Source organism: Pteropus vampyrus, unplaced genomic scaffold (assembly GCF_000151845.1).
Source record: "Pteropus vampyrus isolate Shadow unplaced genomic scaffold, Pvam_2.0 Scaffold191, whole genome shotgun sequence".
NCBI lineage: Eukaryota > Metazoa > Chordata > Mammalia > Chiroptera > Pteropodidae > Pteropus > Pteropus vampyrus.
Genome location: NW_011888972.1, coordinates 2308623 through 2325713, shown reverse-complemented (window position 1 = coordinate 2325713; position 17091 = coordinate 2308623). Strand labels below are relative to the sequence as shown.

Here is a 17091-nt window from a genome sequence, read left to right as displayed (position 1 = left end):
GAAGTAGGTGGGGTGGGTTCTGGTTCCAAGGGATTCTCAAGCACTTACCCTCCTTGTGGGAAGCCAAGGGCCGTGGAGCTGGTCTCTTTACGTAGAAAGAGGGGGCCCTGGCGGGCACAGAGCCCGGCACAGGTCCATTGGTGGCCTTCGCCACGATCCTGGTCGGTCCATCCTGCAGCTTAATCACCAACTTCCCCATGTCCACGTCAGGGAAGGGCTCCAACTTGCCATCTGAAACAGGCTTGCTTAGGGACTTCCCCCAAGGATCACTGTCCCCACTCTTCTGAATAGGCAGTTTGGGGTACTGCGGCAGTTTGGGGGGTTCGATACCGCTGGCGATAGTACCATTGGGTGTCTGCTCTTGGGTGTCATCTAGGTAAAGAGGGAATATTAATGATAATCTGTATCACCTTTTACTTTTGTACACGCATGCACGGTATCAAAAAATTGTATACATTTTCAAAAGAGCTGCTGTTACGGATCAAATCAATGATATCCCCCAAATTGGTCCCTGCCTTCCCCGATTTGTGTAGAGTCACATGTCCCATCAAATAGGGAATTCGATTCAAGATGTGAGTATAATTTTCACCACCATAGTTCAGTAAGGTCACGATATACCAAGTTGCTTTGTTTGAAGGGGTATGTAACTCAAAAGGGACTTAAGAATCCCCAATCAATTGCATATTCTATTCTCTTCGAAATAAAGATATCAATTAATCCTTAACTATTTCTATTTCCATCCAAAGGAATTTGTAAAGATCTCTCAGGTTTAAGTAATAAACGTAACAGAATTCAACTTCTTTCTCTCTCTCTCCTCATAAAGAAACCCCCAACTAGCCACTTTCCGGTCTCCTAGCTTTTGCGGTCTGTGACTCCCTGTGATGAGAGTACATGATTTTCAGTTGTTCTGAGTCTTACTTAAAGCTTTGAGACTCTAATGAGAGCCAGGGATACTCTCCCTGGAAAAATTCACCTGCACAAATACATGGAAAATTTTGAAAACCAATGTTAAGAGATTAATGGAGTTCCCTAAAATACTTAAGGACTCTCTGGTTGTCAACTTCTTCTATAAACTGTCCCCTTCCTTCGTCATGGATGCCCTAGATCAGAGTGTAGTGGTTAAGGACAGAGGTTGTAGTCAGCTAGATGACACCTGAGAGACGTGTCAACCGATTGTAATATGTGGATCCTATTTGGATCCTGTCTTCTTAAAATGAAATCATAGGAGAATGGGAACACTTACTACATGGGTAGTGATATTAACGAATTACTGTTTTCTTTTCTTTTAGGTATGACGGTGGCATTGTGATTCTGGTTTAAAAAGAGCGCTAATCTTCTAGAGATACACACTGAATCATTTCTGGATGAAATGGCATGCTGTCTGGGTCGGGGGAGGGGCGGTAAACATTGGAGCTGGTGGATAAGAACACGGCGGGTACGCTCTATATATGTTTTTCAACCTCTGCTTATGTTTGAAATCCTCCAAAATAAAATGTTAAAGGAAACGTAGGCTCTGGAGCCGGTCGGCCAGCTCTGAATCTTAGTTCTGCTTCTTACGAACTGTGGGGGCTGAAGCGAGCCCCTGAGCGCTCAGATGTTTTCCCCAGGGAAATGGGAGTAATAAGTAAGAGTACCTATGTCCTGAGGTGGTGGCGAGGATCCCATGAGATGGCATTGCCATTTCAGTGCCCGGGGAGTGATTAACACTCGATGGTTGTTAGCTATCACTGACACTATTATGTTCCAAGTGGGCGGAGGTCGGCCTGAGTCTTGCTGCAAAGACCTTTCTCCCCAGAGAGTTTTCTTCTCCTTGGGAACCTGTCACCAATCACTGCTGCCACCACCATAGGGCTCAGGGCCAAGAGTGGCTTCTCTATAGCTACCCTGCTCTGGTCCCACGGTAGACATATGGCCCTGCTTTTCTTAACTTTGACACAACTGCCATCGGACTAGAATAGCCAAACAGGAAAAAATTACCGAAGGGTCGCAGGTCATAGTACAGACATAAACTCAGGAGTGCCGGGTCACTAGGTCACGTGCTTCCTGGACACGTCCTGTGCCCAGCCAAAAGACAAACTCACTCTCTGAGCACGAATTTTCAAAAGCTTGCTCTGCCAGGCTCAGAAGCAAGGAGAAGCCCACCTTCTGCCTGCCCTCTTTTGAGGATGAGCCTCGGTACTGACCTTTACCGTCCCCCGCGGAAGAAGCGTAGAAGACTGTCCTTTCCCGCAGCAAGCGCTTGGAAATCGTGATTGGTTTGTGTCTCCTGGCTGTCACTCGAGGTGGAGGCACCGGGGGCGCGGCACTTTCTTCAGGAGGACCTGAATAGATCTGTGAAGAGGGAATATTTCCAGGAATCGGTTAGGAAGGTCAAGTTCCTGTCTCCCTAGTGCTAACTAGGACTTGAGACTAGCCGGCATCACATGTAGTCTGCCAATAGGGATGGGAAGATGACTTAAAGAATGGGGGGGATTTTTTATAGTCACTCTAGCTACCGGCAAGTGTTTAGAAATCTCTTACCATGTTTGAGGCACAGGTTCTGGCATTTCTCAGTGTGGAGGGCAGAATACAAACAAAAATGGCAACATCGGTCCTGGGGTTAACACTGATTGCCTGGGAAACCTTCGGTAAGTCAAGTCCCATCTCTGAGCCTCAGTTTCCTAATCTGATTGGGGAGAACACCACCTACCTCTTAGGGTGTGGGGAGACTCAGGTGAAAAGGGTACTCAAGGTATACTGTATGGGTAGGGGTGGGCTGTGGAGGGTGGCTGAAAATATCGAGATACACTCAAGACTTCTGAAAGGACACCAAAGAAGCTGGTGACATTGTTGGCTTCAAGATAGGGGTGGCTGAGGAAAGGATGGAGGTAAATTTATTTTTCATTGCTGTATCATTTTGACGTTTTAAAACTTCATACCATGTGTGTATTATTCAAAACAAAGAAAGGGCCTAAACAAAGTGCCTTGGAAGATGTAAAATGTTCTGGATTAATGAGAGATGAGCTGTGATCAGACTTTTTACATAGTGTCTCACGTGTCATTGAGGATCTTCCTGTCCCTGGAGAGAGTGACCTCTTGGCCAGAGTTCACACACTTTGGAGGGAGACATATATGTGGTGAGGGAGGAAGGGGACCCTCGTCCCATGCTAGAGTCAGCACAGGCTGCAGAGTGGCAGGAATTGTATGATTGGGGACACGAGGCAAGCCTGTGGAAAAGCGGGACAATGACAGAGAATATACAAGAACGATCACAAGGCAGCCCGCGTCTCAATGTCTAGGGGCACTAGGGAGATAATATGACATAGTAGCAAACAGATGAGCTTGGAGGCCATACGGTTTTAGGTCCTATTTCTGCTCCCACCACCAATAGTAACAGTATTATCAATAGCTACCATTTTATGTGCATTTGCTTAGACGCTGTAGTAATTGCTAAAAACATTCCTTGTCATTCACCGGACGCACTAGGGCCTTTGCGCTGAGCGTTTCATCTACCTCCAAACATCCATACAGCTTGCCCTCTCAATTGCAATAGGATTATGATCAGACATACTCCTTTCAGGTGAATGTATTCAAAACTTTGAGATACTTCCCTCTATCCCACACTTCTTTCCCCCATTTCTTGTCTAGGTTTGTTCCTTCTTAGCATTCCTTATCGCTTTATAACATAGTGTATTATAGTTACTCATCTGTGTCGTCCTCTGTCCCCCACTCCATTATAAGCTATGCGAGAAGATACCATGTTCGCTGCTATGTCTTCAAGAACTAGAAGACTGACTGGAGTTGCTGGGTCCAAAGACAAATACATTTAAAATTCTTATGTAAAAGGCCCAATTGTCCTCTGAAAATACCATAATAGCTTCTTCGATATCCAGCTAAGATAGAGAAAAAGCGACTAGATTAAAATCTTCGGCTTGAAAGAAAATCAAAAAGCTACAAAAACATACAGCAATGGTTTTCAAGGCGTTTGAAATCTGGCAATAAAGGACAGTGATCCACAAGAGATAGGAAAAACAAATGAGATGAGTCCCCGTGATCGCCCCAGCTTACAGCCTGGGGAGGGGAACTCTGGGGGAGCCCAGCAGCCTCCCTAAGTTGAGGATATTGAGTTGCAGGTATGGGGAGGGCAACGAAGTGAGAGTTTTCAGGGCAGGGTACCAGGGAGAAGATAACTACACGGAGTTCCTGTTCTCAGCAGCCACAGTAGAAAATAAAATAATTCATAGGACACTGGGTAGAATATGCAGACAAGTTTTGCCTCATCAGTAAAGAAAAAATAGCCCTAAACATGATTCCTTTTTCCTGCCTAACGAAGACTAAAAGAAATACTTGAAAATGTCACACTGTTTTCTAGTAACTTAACTGCATCTCAGGGAAAAAAAAAAAAAGCTCGAGAATATTATTTACAGGAATACAAAAATGGCCAAGATCCAAGAAGGTAAAATTCACAATGTCTGGAGTCCAATAAAAACATTATCAGAAATAACTTATATATAGCCCTTTCTAATTTTGATGTATTTTATTTATTTTTCTTGCCTAACTGCTCTGGCTAGGAATTCAATATTATATTGAATGAAGGTGGTGAGATTGAGCACTCTTGTATCGCTCCTGAACTTAGTGAGAAAGCTCTCCACCTCTGACCACTGAGAATGATATTGGCCGTGGGCTTGTTGTAAATTCCTTCATAAACAATTAAATTTTTTTTTTCATGGAAGGATATCGAATTTTGGAAAACGCATTTTCTTCATCTAATGAGATGTTCATATGGTTTTTATTTTTAATTCTATTAATGTGGGATGTGACATTTATTGCTTCGTACATGTTGAACCACTCAGGAGTAAATCCCACTTGATCACGGTGTATAATCCTTTTTAATGTGCTGTTGGATTTAGCTTGCTAGTATTTTGTTGAGAAATTTTGCATCTGTATTCATCAGGGATACTGGCCTGTAGTCTTTGTTTGTTTGTTTTGTTTTGTTTATGTAAGTCCTTATCTGACTTTGGTAGGACGGCGATGTTGGCCTCGTAAAATGAGTTTAGGAACATTCCTTCCTTTTCGATTTTTTTGAAGTTTCGGAAGGAGTGGCATTAATTATTCTTTTGTTTGGTAGAATTCATTGGTGAAACCGTCTGGTCCTGGGGTTTTCGTTGTTGGGAGATTTCTGATTATTGATTTAATCTCCTCACTTGTTATTATTAGTCTGTTCGGATTTCCTATCTCTTCATGATCCACTATTGGTAGGTTGTATGTTTCTGGGAATTTATTCCTTTTTGCTCGATTATCCAATTTGTTGACATACAATTATTCATAGTTTTATTATCCTTTGTATTTCTGTGGTGTCTCCGCTTTCATTTTTGATTTCATATATTTGAATCTTTTCTTAATATAGCTAAAGGTTTATCAGTTTTGTTTATATTTTAAAAAAACAGCTCTTAGTTTCATTAATCTTTTCTATTGATTTTCTGGTCTCTATTTCATTTATTTCTGCTGTGATCTTTGTAATATCCTTCCTTCTGCAAACTTTTGGCCAAGTTCGTTCTCCTTTATCTAGTTTCTTGAGGTGTAAATTGATTTGTGATCTTTCTTTTTCCTTAATGTAGGTGTTTATCTCTATAAAATTCCTTCTTAGAACTGCTTTTGTTACATCCCACAAATTTCAATACATTCTTTTTCCATCATCGTTTCTAAATATTTTTTTATTTCCCTTTTAATTCCTTCCTTGACCCATTAGTTGTCTAGGAGTGTATTATTTAATTACCACCTATTTGTGAATTTTCCAGTTTTGCACCTGTTATCGATTTCTAGTTTCATATCATTGTGGTCAGAAAGGATACTTGGTATGATTTCGATCTTCTCACACATGCTAAGGCTTTTCTGTGAACATATCTTCTATCCTTGAGACTGTTCAATGTGTACTTGAGAGAAATGTGTACTTTGCTGCCATTGGGTGGAGTGTTCTCTACATGTCTGTTAGTTTCCTTTGGTGTAAGGTATAGTTCAAGTCCAACGTTTACTGATTTTCTGTCTAGATGATCTATACATTATTGAAAGTGGGATGGAAGTCCCCTACTATTATTTTACTGTTGTATATTTCTCCCTACAGATATGTTAATATTTGCTTAATATATTTAGGTGTGCCAATGTTGTGTGCATATGTAATAACAATTGTTATTCCTCTCGATGAATAGACCACTTTATATAATGGTACTATTTGTCTCTTGTTACAGTCTTTGGCTTAAAGTTTACTTTGATGTTAAGTCCAGCTACCTCTTCTCTTTTCTGGTTCCATCTGCATGGAGTAACTTCCCACACCTTCACTTTGAGCCCATCTGTGTCCTTAAAGTTGATGTGAGTCTCTTTTCGGCAGCATTTTGCTGAGTCTTATTTGATTTTATTTATTTTTCCATTAAAGCTTACCTACAATAATATATAAGTTTCGAGTGTACAATATAGTGATTAGACGTTTATATAACTTACAAAATGATCATATTGATAAGTCTAGTATGTTTGGGTCTTGTTTTAATCCAGTCAGCCACTCTATGCCTTTTGATTGCAGAATTTAATCATTTACATTTAAAGTAATTACCGATAGATAAGGATTTACCAAGTCCACCTTAATAATTGTTTTCTGGCTGTTTTGTAATTCCCTTATTCCCTTCTACTCTTGCTGTCTTTTTTCTTGTGAACTGATCATTTTATGCAATGGTATGTTTTCATTCCCTATCTCTTTATCTTCTGTGTAGATTTTTGCTTTGTGGTTATTATGACGCTTACATAAACAAAAATAGAGAGATAACAGTCTATTTCAAGCTGGTAACAACTTACTTTCGATCACATACAAAACATCTACCATTTTGCACCTCCTCAGTATTTTGTTTTTGACGTCATAATTTACCTCTTTTTATATCGTGTACCCACTAACATTATCGTAGCTAAAGTTATCTTTAATACTTTTGCCCTTTAACCTTTGTATTAGATTTACATGATTAACACACCACCATTATCGTATTAGAGTACTCTGAAACTGACTATATGCTTACCTTTAACAACTTCTATATTTCCATATATTTTCCTATTACTTATTAGTGTCCTTTGATTTTAGGTTGAAGAACGTCTTTCAGTATTTCTTACAAGGGAAGCCTAGTGTGGGTGAACTCCCATATTTGGTAAAATCTTTCTCTCCGGGCTGTCAGGGCTTGGGGGAGGGGAAATGTGACTCTATCTTCCCTCCTGGATGTATCTTAACCCTGTGCTTCACCCAGGTGTGGTAATCCTTCACCTGGATTCCTTAGCTCTTGTGAAGATATTTTTGCATAGAGAGAGTAATTCAAATTGATGTTCTGGGGAGGGGACCGGTGCTAGAAATTCCTACACTGCCATCTTGCTGAGTACACTCCCCAATTCCCTGGCCTCCATTTCTTCATATCCCATTGCTCATCAGCCTGGTCTCCGCCCACACGACTCTTCTGTAACTGTCCCACTGATCGCCACTGAGCTCCTCATTGCCAAATCCAATGGGTACTTTTCAATCCTTATTTTGACGTGGCCCCAGCACTTGACACAGTTGAAATTTCTGCTCTAAAAAAGCCTTTACCTTTTACTTTTCTGAATGACCATATTTCTACCTCTCTAAACACTGCCCAGAGTCTCTCGCTGGCTCGTCCTGAATGTTGATGTGACCCGGGATTATGTTCTCAGTCCTCTACTGACCTCACTCGTTTAGACTTATTCTCTCTTCCAACAGTTTTACCCACTCTCATGGCTTGCGCTATCAGCTTTCTCTAATAATTTCTATGCCAATATATCTAACTGACTGCTCAACAGTGCCATCTGGATATCCCAGAGCTATCTCGAACTCCACATTTCTAAAATTAAACCCACTTAATTCTTTCCTTATAACTGTTTAGTAATTAAAACAATGTTAATGTCCAAGCCAGAAATCTGGACACTATTATCCTAGCATCTCTCTCTCTCTCAAATCCCACATCCATTTAGTTGCCAAGTTCTATCAATTATAATTCCTTAATATCTCTCTAATCTCTTCTCTCTGCTCATTGCCACTACTTTTGTTCAGAGTCTCATCATGTCTAATATTACTATGATAGTCTCCTAACTTTTCTCTGTGCCTCCCGTCACTCCTTCCTTTGCTCTGTCTACCAAAGTATGCATAGAGTGACCTATTTAAACTCAAAATATAATCGTATTGCTCCTCTGCTTAAAATATTTCAGTGACGTCTGATTATCTTTGGGACCGAGTCCAAATTCCTTAGTTAGCATATAAGGCGCCCCATAATGTGGCCACTGCCTGCAATCTCTAGTCTCATTTTCCACTAATCCTACATTCAACCTATACTACAGTCATATTGAATTATTACAGTTTTTTACATGCTGTATTTTCTCGTTCCCGTGTGTTTACAGAGTTCTCTGTGCTCAGAACACCTTTCCCTCTTAGGGTAGAGGTTGCTAATTGCTTCCCAGTGTCCATCACCCATCCTTCCTTTTACCAATAGAAGTCGCTGAGTTTTAGCTGCATACCATGCCTACGTTTCCTAGCCTCCCTTGCAGCTAGGTAAGGCCACATACTTAAGTTTTAGACAACGGAATACAAGTGGAAATCACGTCTGCCAACTTTAGGAATGGATTTTTATAAGGAAATTGTCTGCATTTCATTCTGTCTCTTTTTCTTCTTCTCTTGGGTGGTAAATGGGGACCAAGGGAATAAGTATCTAGAACACAGAGATCGAGGCCATGTGGTAAGGATGACAGAGCTACCCAACCAACTTTGGACTGTTCACGTCTGGATTTTTCCATAAGAGAGAAATGAACTTCTCTATCTTATTTAAGGCACCGAATACAATAAGTACTCTTTGTTATAGAGGTTTAGCCTGTGCCTTAATTGATTCACTTCTCGAACTTTCGGGACTCGACTCCCAAGACGGAGATATGCTCCCCTTGCTTGTTCTCCCATAGCATCCAATGTACATCTTCATCATAGCACTTACCAAACCATATTCTGAGTATTAGTTGGTTCAAATTCCCTGCTCGTATCATGCACTTCCTGACGGTGGAGATTTTTCGTCCCACTGATCTCTAGAAGCTAGGGCCCTACGGGAGCACCACGCAAATAGTAGCAGCTCAGTGACAATTTTTAGAATGAAGGGATGAATTCTGTCTGCCATGTCCCTCAAGTCCTGTTAAATAATAAAAGCTTTCTGGCTTCTTCCTCCTCCAACTAGAATTGGGAAAAGAGAGTGTGACATAGAGATTAAGGAGTCAGCCGTGAGTCAGAATTGGCTGTGTTGACGATTTGCCGCTCACTAGCTAAACAGTCTCGAGCAAGGTACTTAGTAAACTATATGAGCCTCAAACTTGAGGCTCAATCTGTATTTTGCAAATCTCAGTTGCAAAGTGAGGATAATGATACCATTTAACTCACAAGGTTGTGATGACTGGATGAAAAAATATATATAAAGAGCCTAGAGTCTTGAACACATTAAGTGCTCAATAAATGATAATTATTCTAACCATTAGCAAGCTTAACAAGGACTTAGACCAATATTTCCTTAGAGAGAGGGGGGAGGGAGGAGATGGGAGAAGAGGGCAGAGGAAGTGGGGGAGGGAGGGAGGTTGAGATTGGAGCAATAAGAGGTGAGGTGGTTATGTGTTATGCAAATCAGGGATCGTGGACTTGATACCTGCTGGCTCTTCGAGGTCTCTTCCAGATTAAATGATTTTATTTCCCTCTTCTAGTTCCACAAATTATTCACTTGTCATTGACAAAACTCTTTCCTTAGAGCCAGCTCTTTCTCAAGGAGCTACCCAGGCCCCAAGATGGATGGGAGCTCACCAACTTCTAGGGTTTGTAATGAGAGCTAGCTGCCAATTCCACTCATAAAGGGTGCTGTCTACAGGCTCTACCCGCTCCAAGTAGACTGGGACATTGGTTGGGAACCTTTTGAGACCAGATCTGCTAAGGCTCCAGTAGGCAGGGCTCAGAGAAGATGCTCAGTAGGCTTATAAATCATGCTCGCTCTAAATGAGAAAAGTCCAGAAAAACAGAGGAGATGATTCCTATTGTGTACTCTCTCTAAATGTAAAACATGGCCTGGATAACCTTACAGTCAACATGGATTGCAACATCCTCCCTAAAGCTGGCCTACAGATGTAAAGCTTGGTGCCAAGCTTTAATGTGGAAATATTGGCAATTACTGTGGTAGAAAGAATCCACTTACCTCTCTCTCTGCTCTGTGGGCCCTCCAAAGGCCTCACTTCACATCTCTTTTAAATTATGAGCTTTAACCTATGTGTTACTGCCATCCCTTTGAGAAGACTGGAGTAAATGGCCCTCCTTGCTCATTCAGCCCTCGCCGCTTTGGCCTCTTTCCTGTTCAACATGCCAAGCGCATTTCTGCCTCAGGGACTCTGCATTCACTGTTCACTATTCCTGGACCTGCTCCCCCCCAAGGTATCTCCCATAGAGTGTACCCTTACTGTATTCGGTGCCCTGCCTAAATATCACTAACATCATCTATAATAGTCCCATACTTTGTTTTAATTTTCTTCAGAGCAGTTATCACCACTTGACAAATGTATCAAATTGTTTAGCATCTATCTGTCCCCAGTAGAATATAGGATCCATGAAATAAGGGCCTCTGTTTTGTTTACAGGTATATCCCCAGCACCTAGAACTTTATCTAGTATGCAATAAAATTTATTAATTGATTCATATCATTAGTTCTTTGAAAACAGGATTATAGAGTACAGATACAACTAGTGGGCTTGGAAGGAAAATCTCCATCGTTTCTCTTAATAAGAGAAGAAAGACAGATGATGGGTCCAGGATGTCTGGACTTATTTTTGACAGTTCAATTTTAATGGGGAGAAAACTTTCAGAGATGAAAAAGGAGTTAAGAGAGACCCAAGAAAAGAGATCCAGCCTGTTCTACGTAATTCCCTGTTGACTTCCTGAGTATTCGTGAAGTCTTATTCTAAACATGTTCTGAGAAATTAATAACAATACACCCTTTGAAGACAGAAAAAAGAAATCACAAAAGAATGGGAAACTCATGTGTGTAGGGCTTTCTCATAGGCAGGATGGGGCCAAATGCCAAGTGGCATCAGATACAAAACTAGCTTCTCTGCATCTCATGCAATCACCATCAAAGGAAAGTGATCCCACTGGCTGGGGAAGGCATAAATGGCGATACCACCTGCCGTCTTTGAAGATGGACGAAAACATGGCTTCAGTAGAACAAACTTTTTCTAAATTCAAGCCATGGGTCAAAGATGTTTGGAATAGTGAACTCCTTCCTATACAATGTTTATTATGTGTCAGTCACAGTTCTAAGTGCTTTATATATATTAACTCATGTATTGATCACAAATTCCTTTCTCTGAACCCCGAAAGAGAAATTGGGAATGAAGGACATAGTTGACCAATCAGCATGTTTCCTAAATTTCACCACAGAATAACTCCCTCTTTCTACCTTTTCCATACGATTAAAAGAGGAGAAAATAATGGAAAACATAGATGAAAAAATTGAAGAAATTATCACTAAAACTCAATCGGGTATAAGCCCTCATTTCCCCCGCTCTGGACACAGGAATGACTTTCCTAGAGTTGAAAAACCAAGCAAGGATTCTCAACTCACAGAAAAATTGGGTCAATTCACTAGGAAAAAGACTAGGGAGGGGATTCGAGGCCAAAGGGTTGGCTAGAAATAAAAAGTGAGTGTTGGCCAAGGTCATGTGATAGTAAGTGGCGGGGCTCTGATATGAACTCAGATATATCTGACTTCAAGGTTAACACTCTGTCCACTATAACAGAGAAAGAAACATTTTAAGTTAAAAAAAAAAAATTCCTTGGGTGAAAATAGTATCAGGCAAAACTTATTCTCCCATCCTCCAAAACTGCAGAAAGAAGACGTACTGATTTGGCTTTCTGCCGACTGGTTAAAAACACATAGGGTTTCGTGGTCTTTGACAGTGACTTTGAGAAAAATCCCAGCGTATATGGAGCGAAGTCAGGTGAACCAGTGCCGCTGGTTTCCTGGGCACGTGGTGGGCACTGAGTGAATGTCGGCTGAGCTGAATTCTAAAGTCCTGGTCTTAGAGAATGCAATACCCAAGGAGAAGGACCTCAGTCTGCTGGGCCCTGGCCATGGCCATGGCCTGGCTGGGCCCTGGTTGTAGTCAGGGCTCCAACTCCTGAGAATCCTTTTACTGAAGGCGCCTGAGGACTAAATTTGGACAATAACATCTGTCGGGCTGCGAAGCATCACCAGGACAAGTATCACCTTCACCGGGAAGGGGGTCGTGAACTGCTCGCCTGAGTTTAGTCATGCATTAACTCCCTTATGGCTTCCTCTCTGCCACATCCTCAGGTGTGAAAAGAGGAAGAATTTAACATAATATGGTCATTTTTCAATTGCCAAAAGTCATGTTATCCAGACTCATTCAAACGCTTGGAAATTTCAGCAGAACCGACCAACTATCCAGATTCTCCCCAGATGCCGCAAGTATCATACTGTGCAAAAGCATCTAGCCTTTCTATAAATCAAAGCTACAGGGCTTGGCCCCGATGAATCCCAGATTTCCTCTGAGTCTCCATTTACACTCTGGCTGAGGCTGTGTTGCACTTTCTGGGGTCTAGTTGTATTGTCAAAAACTATACTCTGAACTCTGTTAGAAACAGAGGTGGTGATGGGGTGAAAAATAATGAGCTCTTAGCATTTGGCAGAGACCATTTCAAACATCAAGTGTGTCACCAAGTTTTCTTAGAGTATGCAGAGAACTTTGAAAATGTCATGTCTGTTGTTACCAAGAGCCAACTTTTTTTTTTTTTAAAGAGGGCTGTCACCAGGTCTCTCTTTGGTCTCCGTAATAGTCTTTAAGGCCTTTCTAGATGTAGCATCTTAGAATCCTAGCTTGACTACTTATACATTATACTTATGGTAACACTGATGTCCAAAGAGAGGAAGTGATTTACACGAGGCTCCAAATCCAGCAGGTGGTAGAACTCAGACTAGAACCCAAGAATTCTTATCCCAAATCTGGCATCCCATCGCCTTAAAATGCAGTACCTCCTATATGACACAGTTTCCCACCCCCACTGATTACATCGAATACGTCCATCACCCATGCTCTGCTGGCCCATTCCCCCGGGGTGGTTGCCTTGGGAAGAGAATGCCAAGGGAAAGAAAGAAGAAGTCAAATTCTGCCAAGGACACCTCCATCCACTTGGCATGGACTATGTGTTTTCTAGTAAGAAGGGTATGGCAGAATTCAAGTGGAGTTTTCCTTTTAGAGGGATGCTTTTAGGCTGGGGAAATGAAGAGTTTGTATCATTTAAGAACCACGAATTAACAATATCTAAGGACTTCTGAGAAAAGCCCGTTCGACTATAAAGGCATAATAGACGCCAAGGTAAAAGGATGATGAAGGAACATCATCACTGTGACAAGTCAATGTGTCGCTGCAGTAACTGAGTGGTAGCGGAGGCATGGGGAGGCATTAGAATTTGGTAATACTACGTATGAGGCGCTTGACATAGATATCTCGCTGAATCCTTCCAACGATTGAGTGATGTCGGTCTAATTATTTGCTCTGTTTTTTAAATGAAGGGGGAAAGGCTCCCGGAGGTAGACCCGCTTGTCGAAGACAACCCAGCTCAAAAGGATGGAGCTGGGATTCGACCTCAGGGCTGTTGTCTGGTTCCAAAGCTATTTTCCCATTCTTTCCATAATATTCTCACCTCTAGGGATATTTGGAAAGCCTACAGAGGTGGCCTGGGCATTTCGAGTTTATTTTAAGAAGTCCAAATCCGAGAGACTGGTGGTGACTCAGCCATCATTCTCAAAATCTCTGAGCAAAGGAAAAGCGCCCCCAATCTCAATGAGTCTCCACTGATTTCTGGTTTTGGAAATTCTCATAGGCAGTGTCACCAGACAGAAATACCTCGGTTTGCTTCGAGTCTGGCTGCCGAAGTACCCCTACCTGGCCCTCTAGCACACTGGCTCTAGTCTCTGTGCTACCCAGACACTGATGTTCAAACTCGAGGCTCGGACCATTTAAAGGGAAATAGGAAAGACGAAAGTATACAATATGAGACCATCACTGGCCAGCGGAAGAAATGGACTATATGATCTCAGAGATCTTTTTAAATTCTCAAAAATCTGATTCTATATATCTTCTTCTCTCTCTCTCTCTCTACCTCAGTCTGCTGGGCCCTGGCCATGGCCTGGCTGGGCCCTGGTTGTAGTCAGGGCTCCAACTCCTGAGAATCCTTTTACTGAAGGCGCCTGAGGACTAAATTTGGACAATAACATCTGTCGGGCTGCGAAGCATCACCAGGACAAGTATCACCTTCACCGGGAAGGGGGTCGTGAACTGCTCGCCTGAGTTTAGTCATGCATTAACTCCCTTATGGCTTCCTCTCCGCCACATCCTCAGGTGTGAAAAGAGGAAGAATTTAACATAATATGGTCATTTTTCAATTGCCAAAAGTCATGTTATCCAGACTCATTCAAACGCTTGGAAATTTCAGCAGAACCGACCAACTATCCAGATTCTCCCCAGATGCCGCAAGTATCATACTGTGCAAAAGCATCTAGCCTTTCTATAAATCAAAGCTACAAGGCTTGGCCCCGATGAATCCCAGATTTCCTCTGAGTCTCCATTTACACTCTGGCTGAGGCTGTGTTGCACTTTCTGGGGTCTAGTTGTATTGTCAAAAACTATACTCTGAACTCTGTTAGAAACAGAGGTGGTGATAGGGTGAAAAATAATGAGCTCTTAGCATTTGGCAGAGACCATTTCAAACATCAAGTGTGTCACCAAGTTTTCTTAGAGTATGCAGAGAACTTTGAAAATGTCATGTCTGTTGTTACCAAGAGCCAACTTTTTTTTTTTTTAAAGAGGGCTGTCACCAGGTCTCTCTTTGGTCTCCGTAATAGTCTTTAAGGCCTTTCTAGATGTAGCATCTTAGAATCCTAGCTTGACTACTTATACATTATACTTATGGTAACACTGATGTCCAAAGAGAGGAAGTGATTTACACGAGGCTCCAAATCCAGCAGGTGGTAGAACTCAGACTAGAACCCAAGAATTCTTATCCCAAATCTGGCATCCCATCCCTTAAAATGCAGTACCTCCTATATGACACAGTTTCCCACCCCCACTGATTACATCGAATATGTCCATCACCCATGCTCTGCTGGCCCATTCCCCTGGGTGGTTGCCTTGGGAAGAGAATGCCGAGGGAAAGAAAGAAGAAGTCAGATTCTGCCAAGGACACCTCCATCCACTTGGCATGGACTATGTGTTTTCTAGTAAGAAGGGTATGGCAGAATTCAAGTGGAGTTTTCCTTTTAGAGGGATGCTTTTAGGCTGGGGAAATGAAGAGTTTGTATCATTTAAGAACCACGAATTAACAATATCTAAGGACTTCTGAGAAAAGCCCGTTCAACTATAAAGGCATAATAGACGCCAAGGTAAAAGGATGGTGAAGGAACATCATCACTGTGACAAGTCAATGTGTCGCTGCAGTAACTGAGTGGTAGCGGAGGCATGGGGAGGCATTAGAATTTGGTGGGTAATACTACGTATGAGGCGCTTGACATATATATCTTGCTGAATCCTTCCAACGATTGAGTGATGTCGGTCTAATTATTTGCTCTGTTTTTTAAATGAAGGGGGAAAGGCTCCCGGAGGTAGACCCGCTTGTCGAAGACAACCCAGCTCAAAAGGATGGAGCTGGGATTCGACCTCAGGGCTGTTGTCTGGTTCCAAAGCTATTTTCCCATTCTTTCCATAATATTCTCACCTCTAGGGATATTTGGAAAGCCTACAGAGGTGGCCTGGGCATTTCAAGTTTATTTTAAGAAGTCCAAATCCGAGAGACTGGTGGTGACTCAGCCATCATTCTCAAAATCTCTGAGCAAAGGAAAAGTGCCCCCAATCTCAATGAGTCTCCACTGATTTCCGGTTTTGGAAATTCTCATAGGCAGTGTCACCAGACAGAAATACCTCGGTTTGCTTCGAGTCTGGCTGCCGAAGTACCCCTACCTGGCCCTCTAGCACACTGGCTCTAGTCTCTGTGCTACCCAGACACTGATGTTCAAACTCGAGGCTCGGACCATTTAAAGGGAAATAGGAAAGACGAAAGTATACAATATGAGACCATCACTGGCCAGCGGAAGAAATGGACTATATGATCTCAGAGATCTTTTTAAATTCTCAAAAATCTGATTCTATATATCTTCTTCTCTCTCTCTCTCTCTCTCTCTCTCTCTCTCTCTCTCTCTCACACACACACACACACACACTAGAAGCCTCCAAAAAAATTAAAACATTTAATTTTGATAGTCTATAACAAATTTCATCCCTCTAGGCCTCAGTTTACCTTAAAGTAAAATTAGGGATTCCCTCAAAGAACCTGTGAGGATTCAATGAGATGGTGAATGCCAAATGTTTAGCACAGTGCATGGCACACAGCAAGCTCTCGATAAATGCCAACTGTCACTTTTACTGTTACAATGATTATTCCAGTACCAGCTGGAAAGAAGAAAAGGAAGCAGAGGGTAGTTGCACGTTTTGCTGAATCTCGAGGATAATCCTTAGGGTGGTGAGAATCAAAAGCGTGACTCACGGGGAGTGTTTCAGCTCTTTGCACTCTGAGGGGGAAGCCCTAGCTCACAGCTGCATCCTACGCTTATCACACCATCTCATCAGCCTTGGACACGCTTATTCTTTTCAACAGGTCCTGACCTCACTTCAAAGCTAAGAGAACTAGGCTTTTGGAAAACTTGTTTGTGAAGATTTTCTTGATTTAGACAGAATTCAAAACTCGAAGCTACGTTTATGAAGATTCACTATGACTAATGAACACATCTGAAATTTCTCAATCTTAATAATTCTCCACTCAAAGATATTTTTTTGTCAGCTTACACCCTGCTCTTAACATTGACTACTTGAAAGATATTTCTTCCTGAAAATTCACTTGAAAATGTCTTGCAAATCCCTGGTTCGCTGCATATTTGAATCAGAAGATGTCCTCACATGTACAGGCTAATAAATATGTTATGCTAATAACTT

The 17091-nt window shown here is 41.9% G+C and overlaps 1 protein-coding gene across 1 annotated transcript in view; it reads right to left on the bottom strand.

Annotated features, from left to right (window-relative positions):
- OPHN1 (oligophrenin 1) overlaps positions 1-17091 on the bottom strand; it is a 273349-nt gene that overhangs the window by 20619 nt on the left and 235639 nt on the right. Inside the window, 2 exon segments of the mRNA XM_023537451.1 lie at positions 49-372; positions 2184-2331. Of these exon segments, the coding sequence (XP_023393219.1) occupies positions 49-372; positions 2184-2331 (472 nt within the window).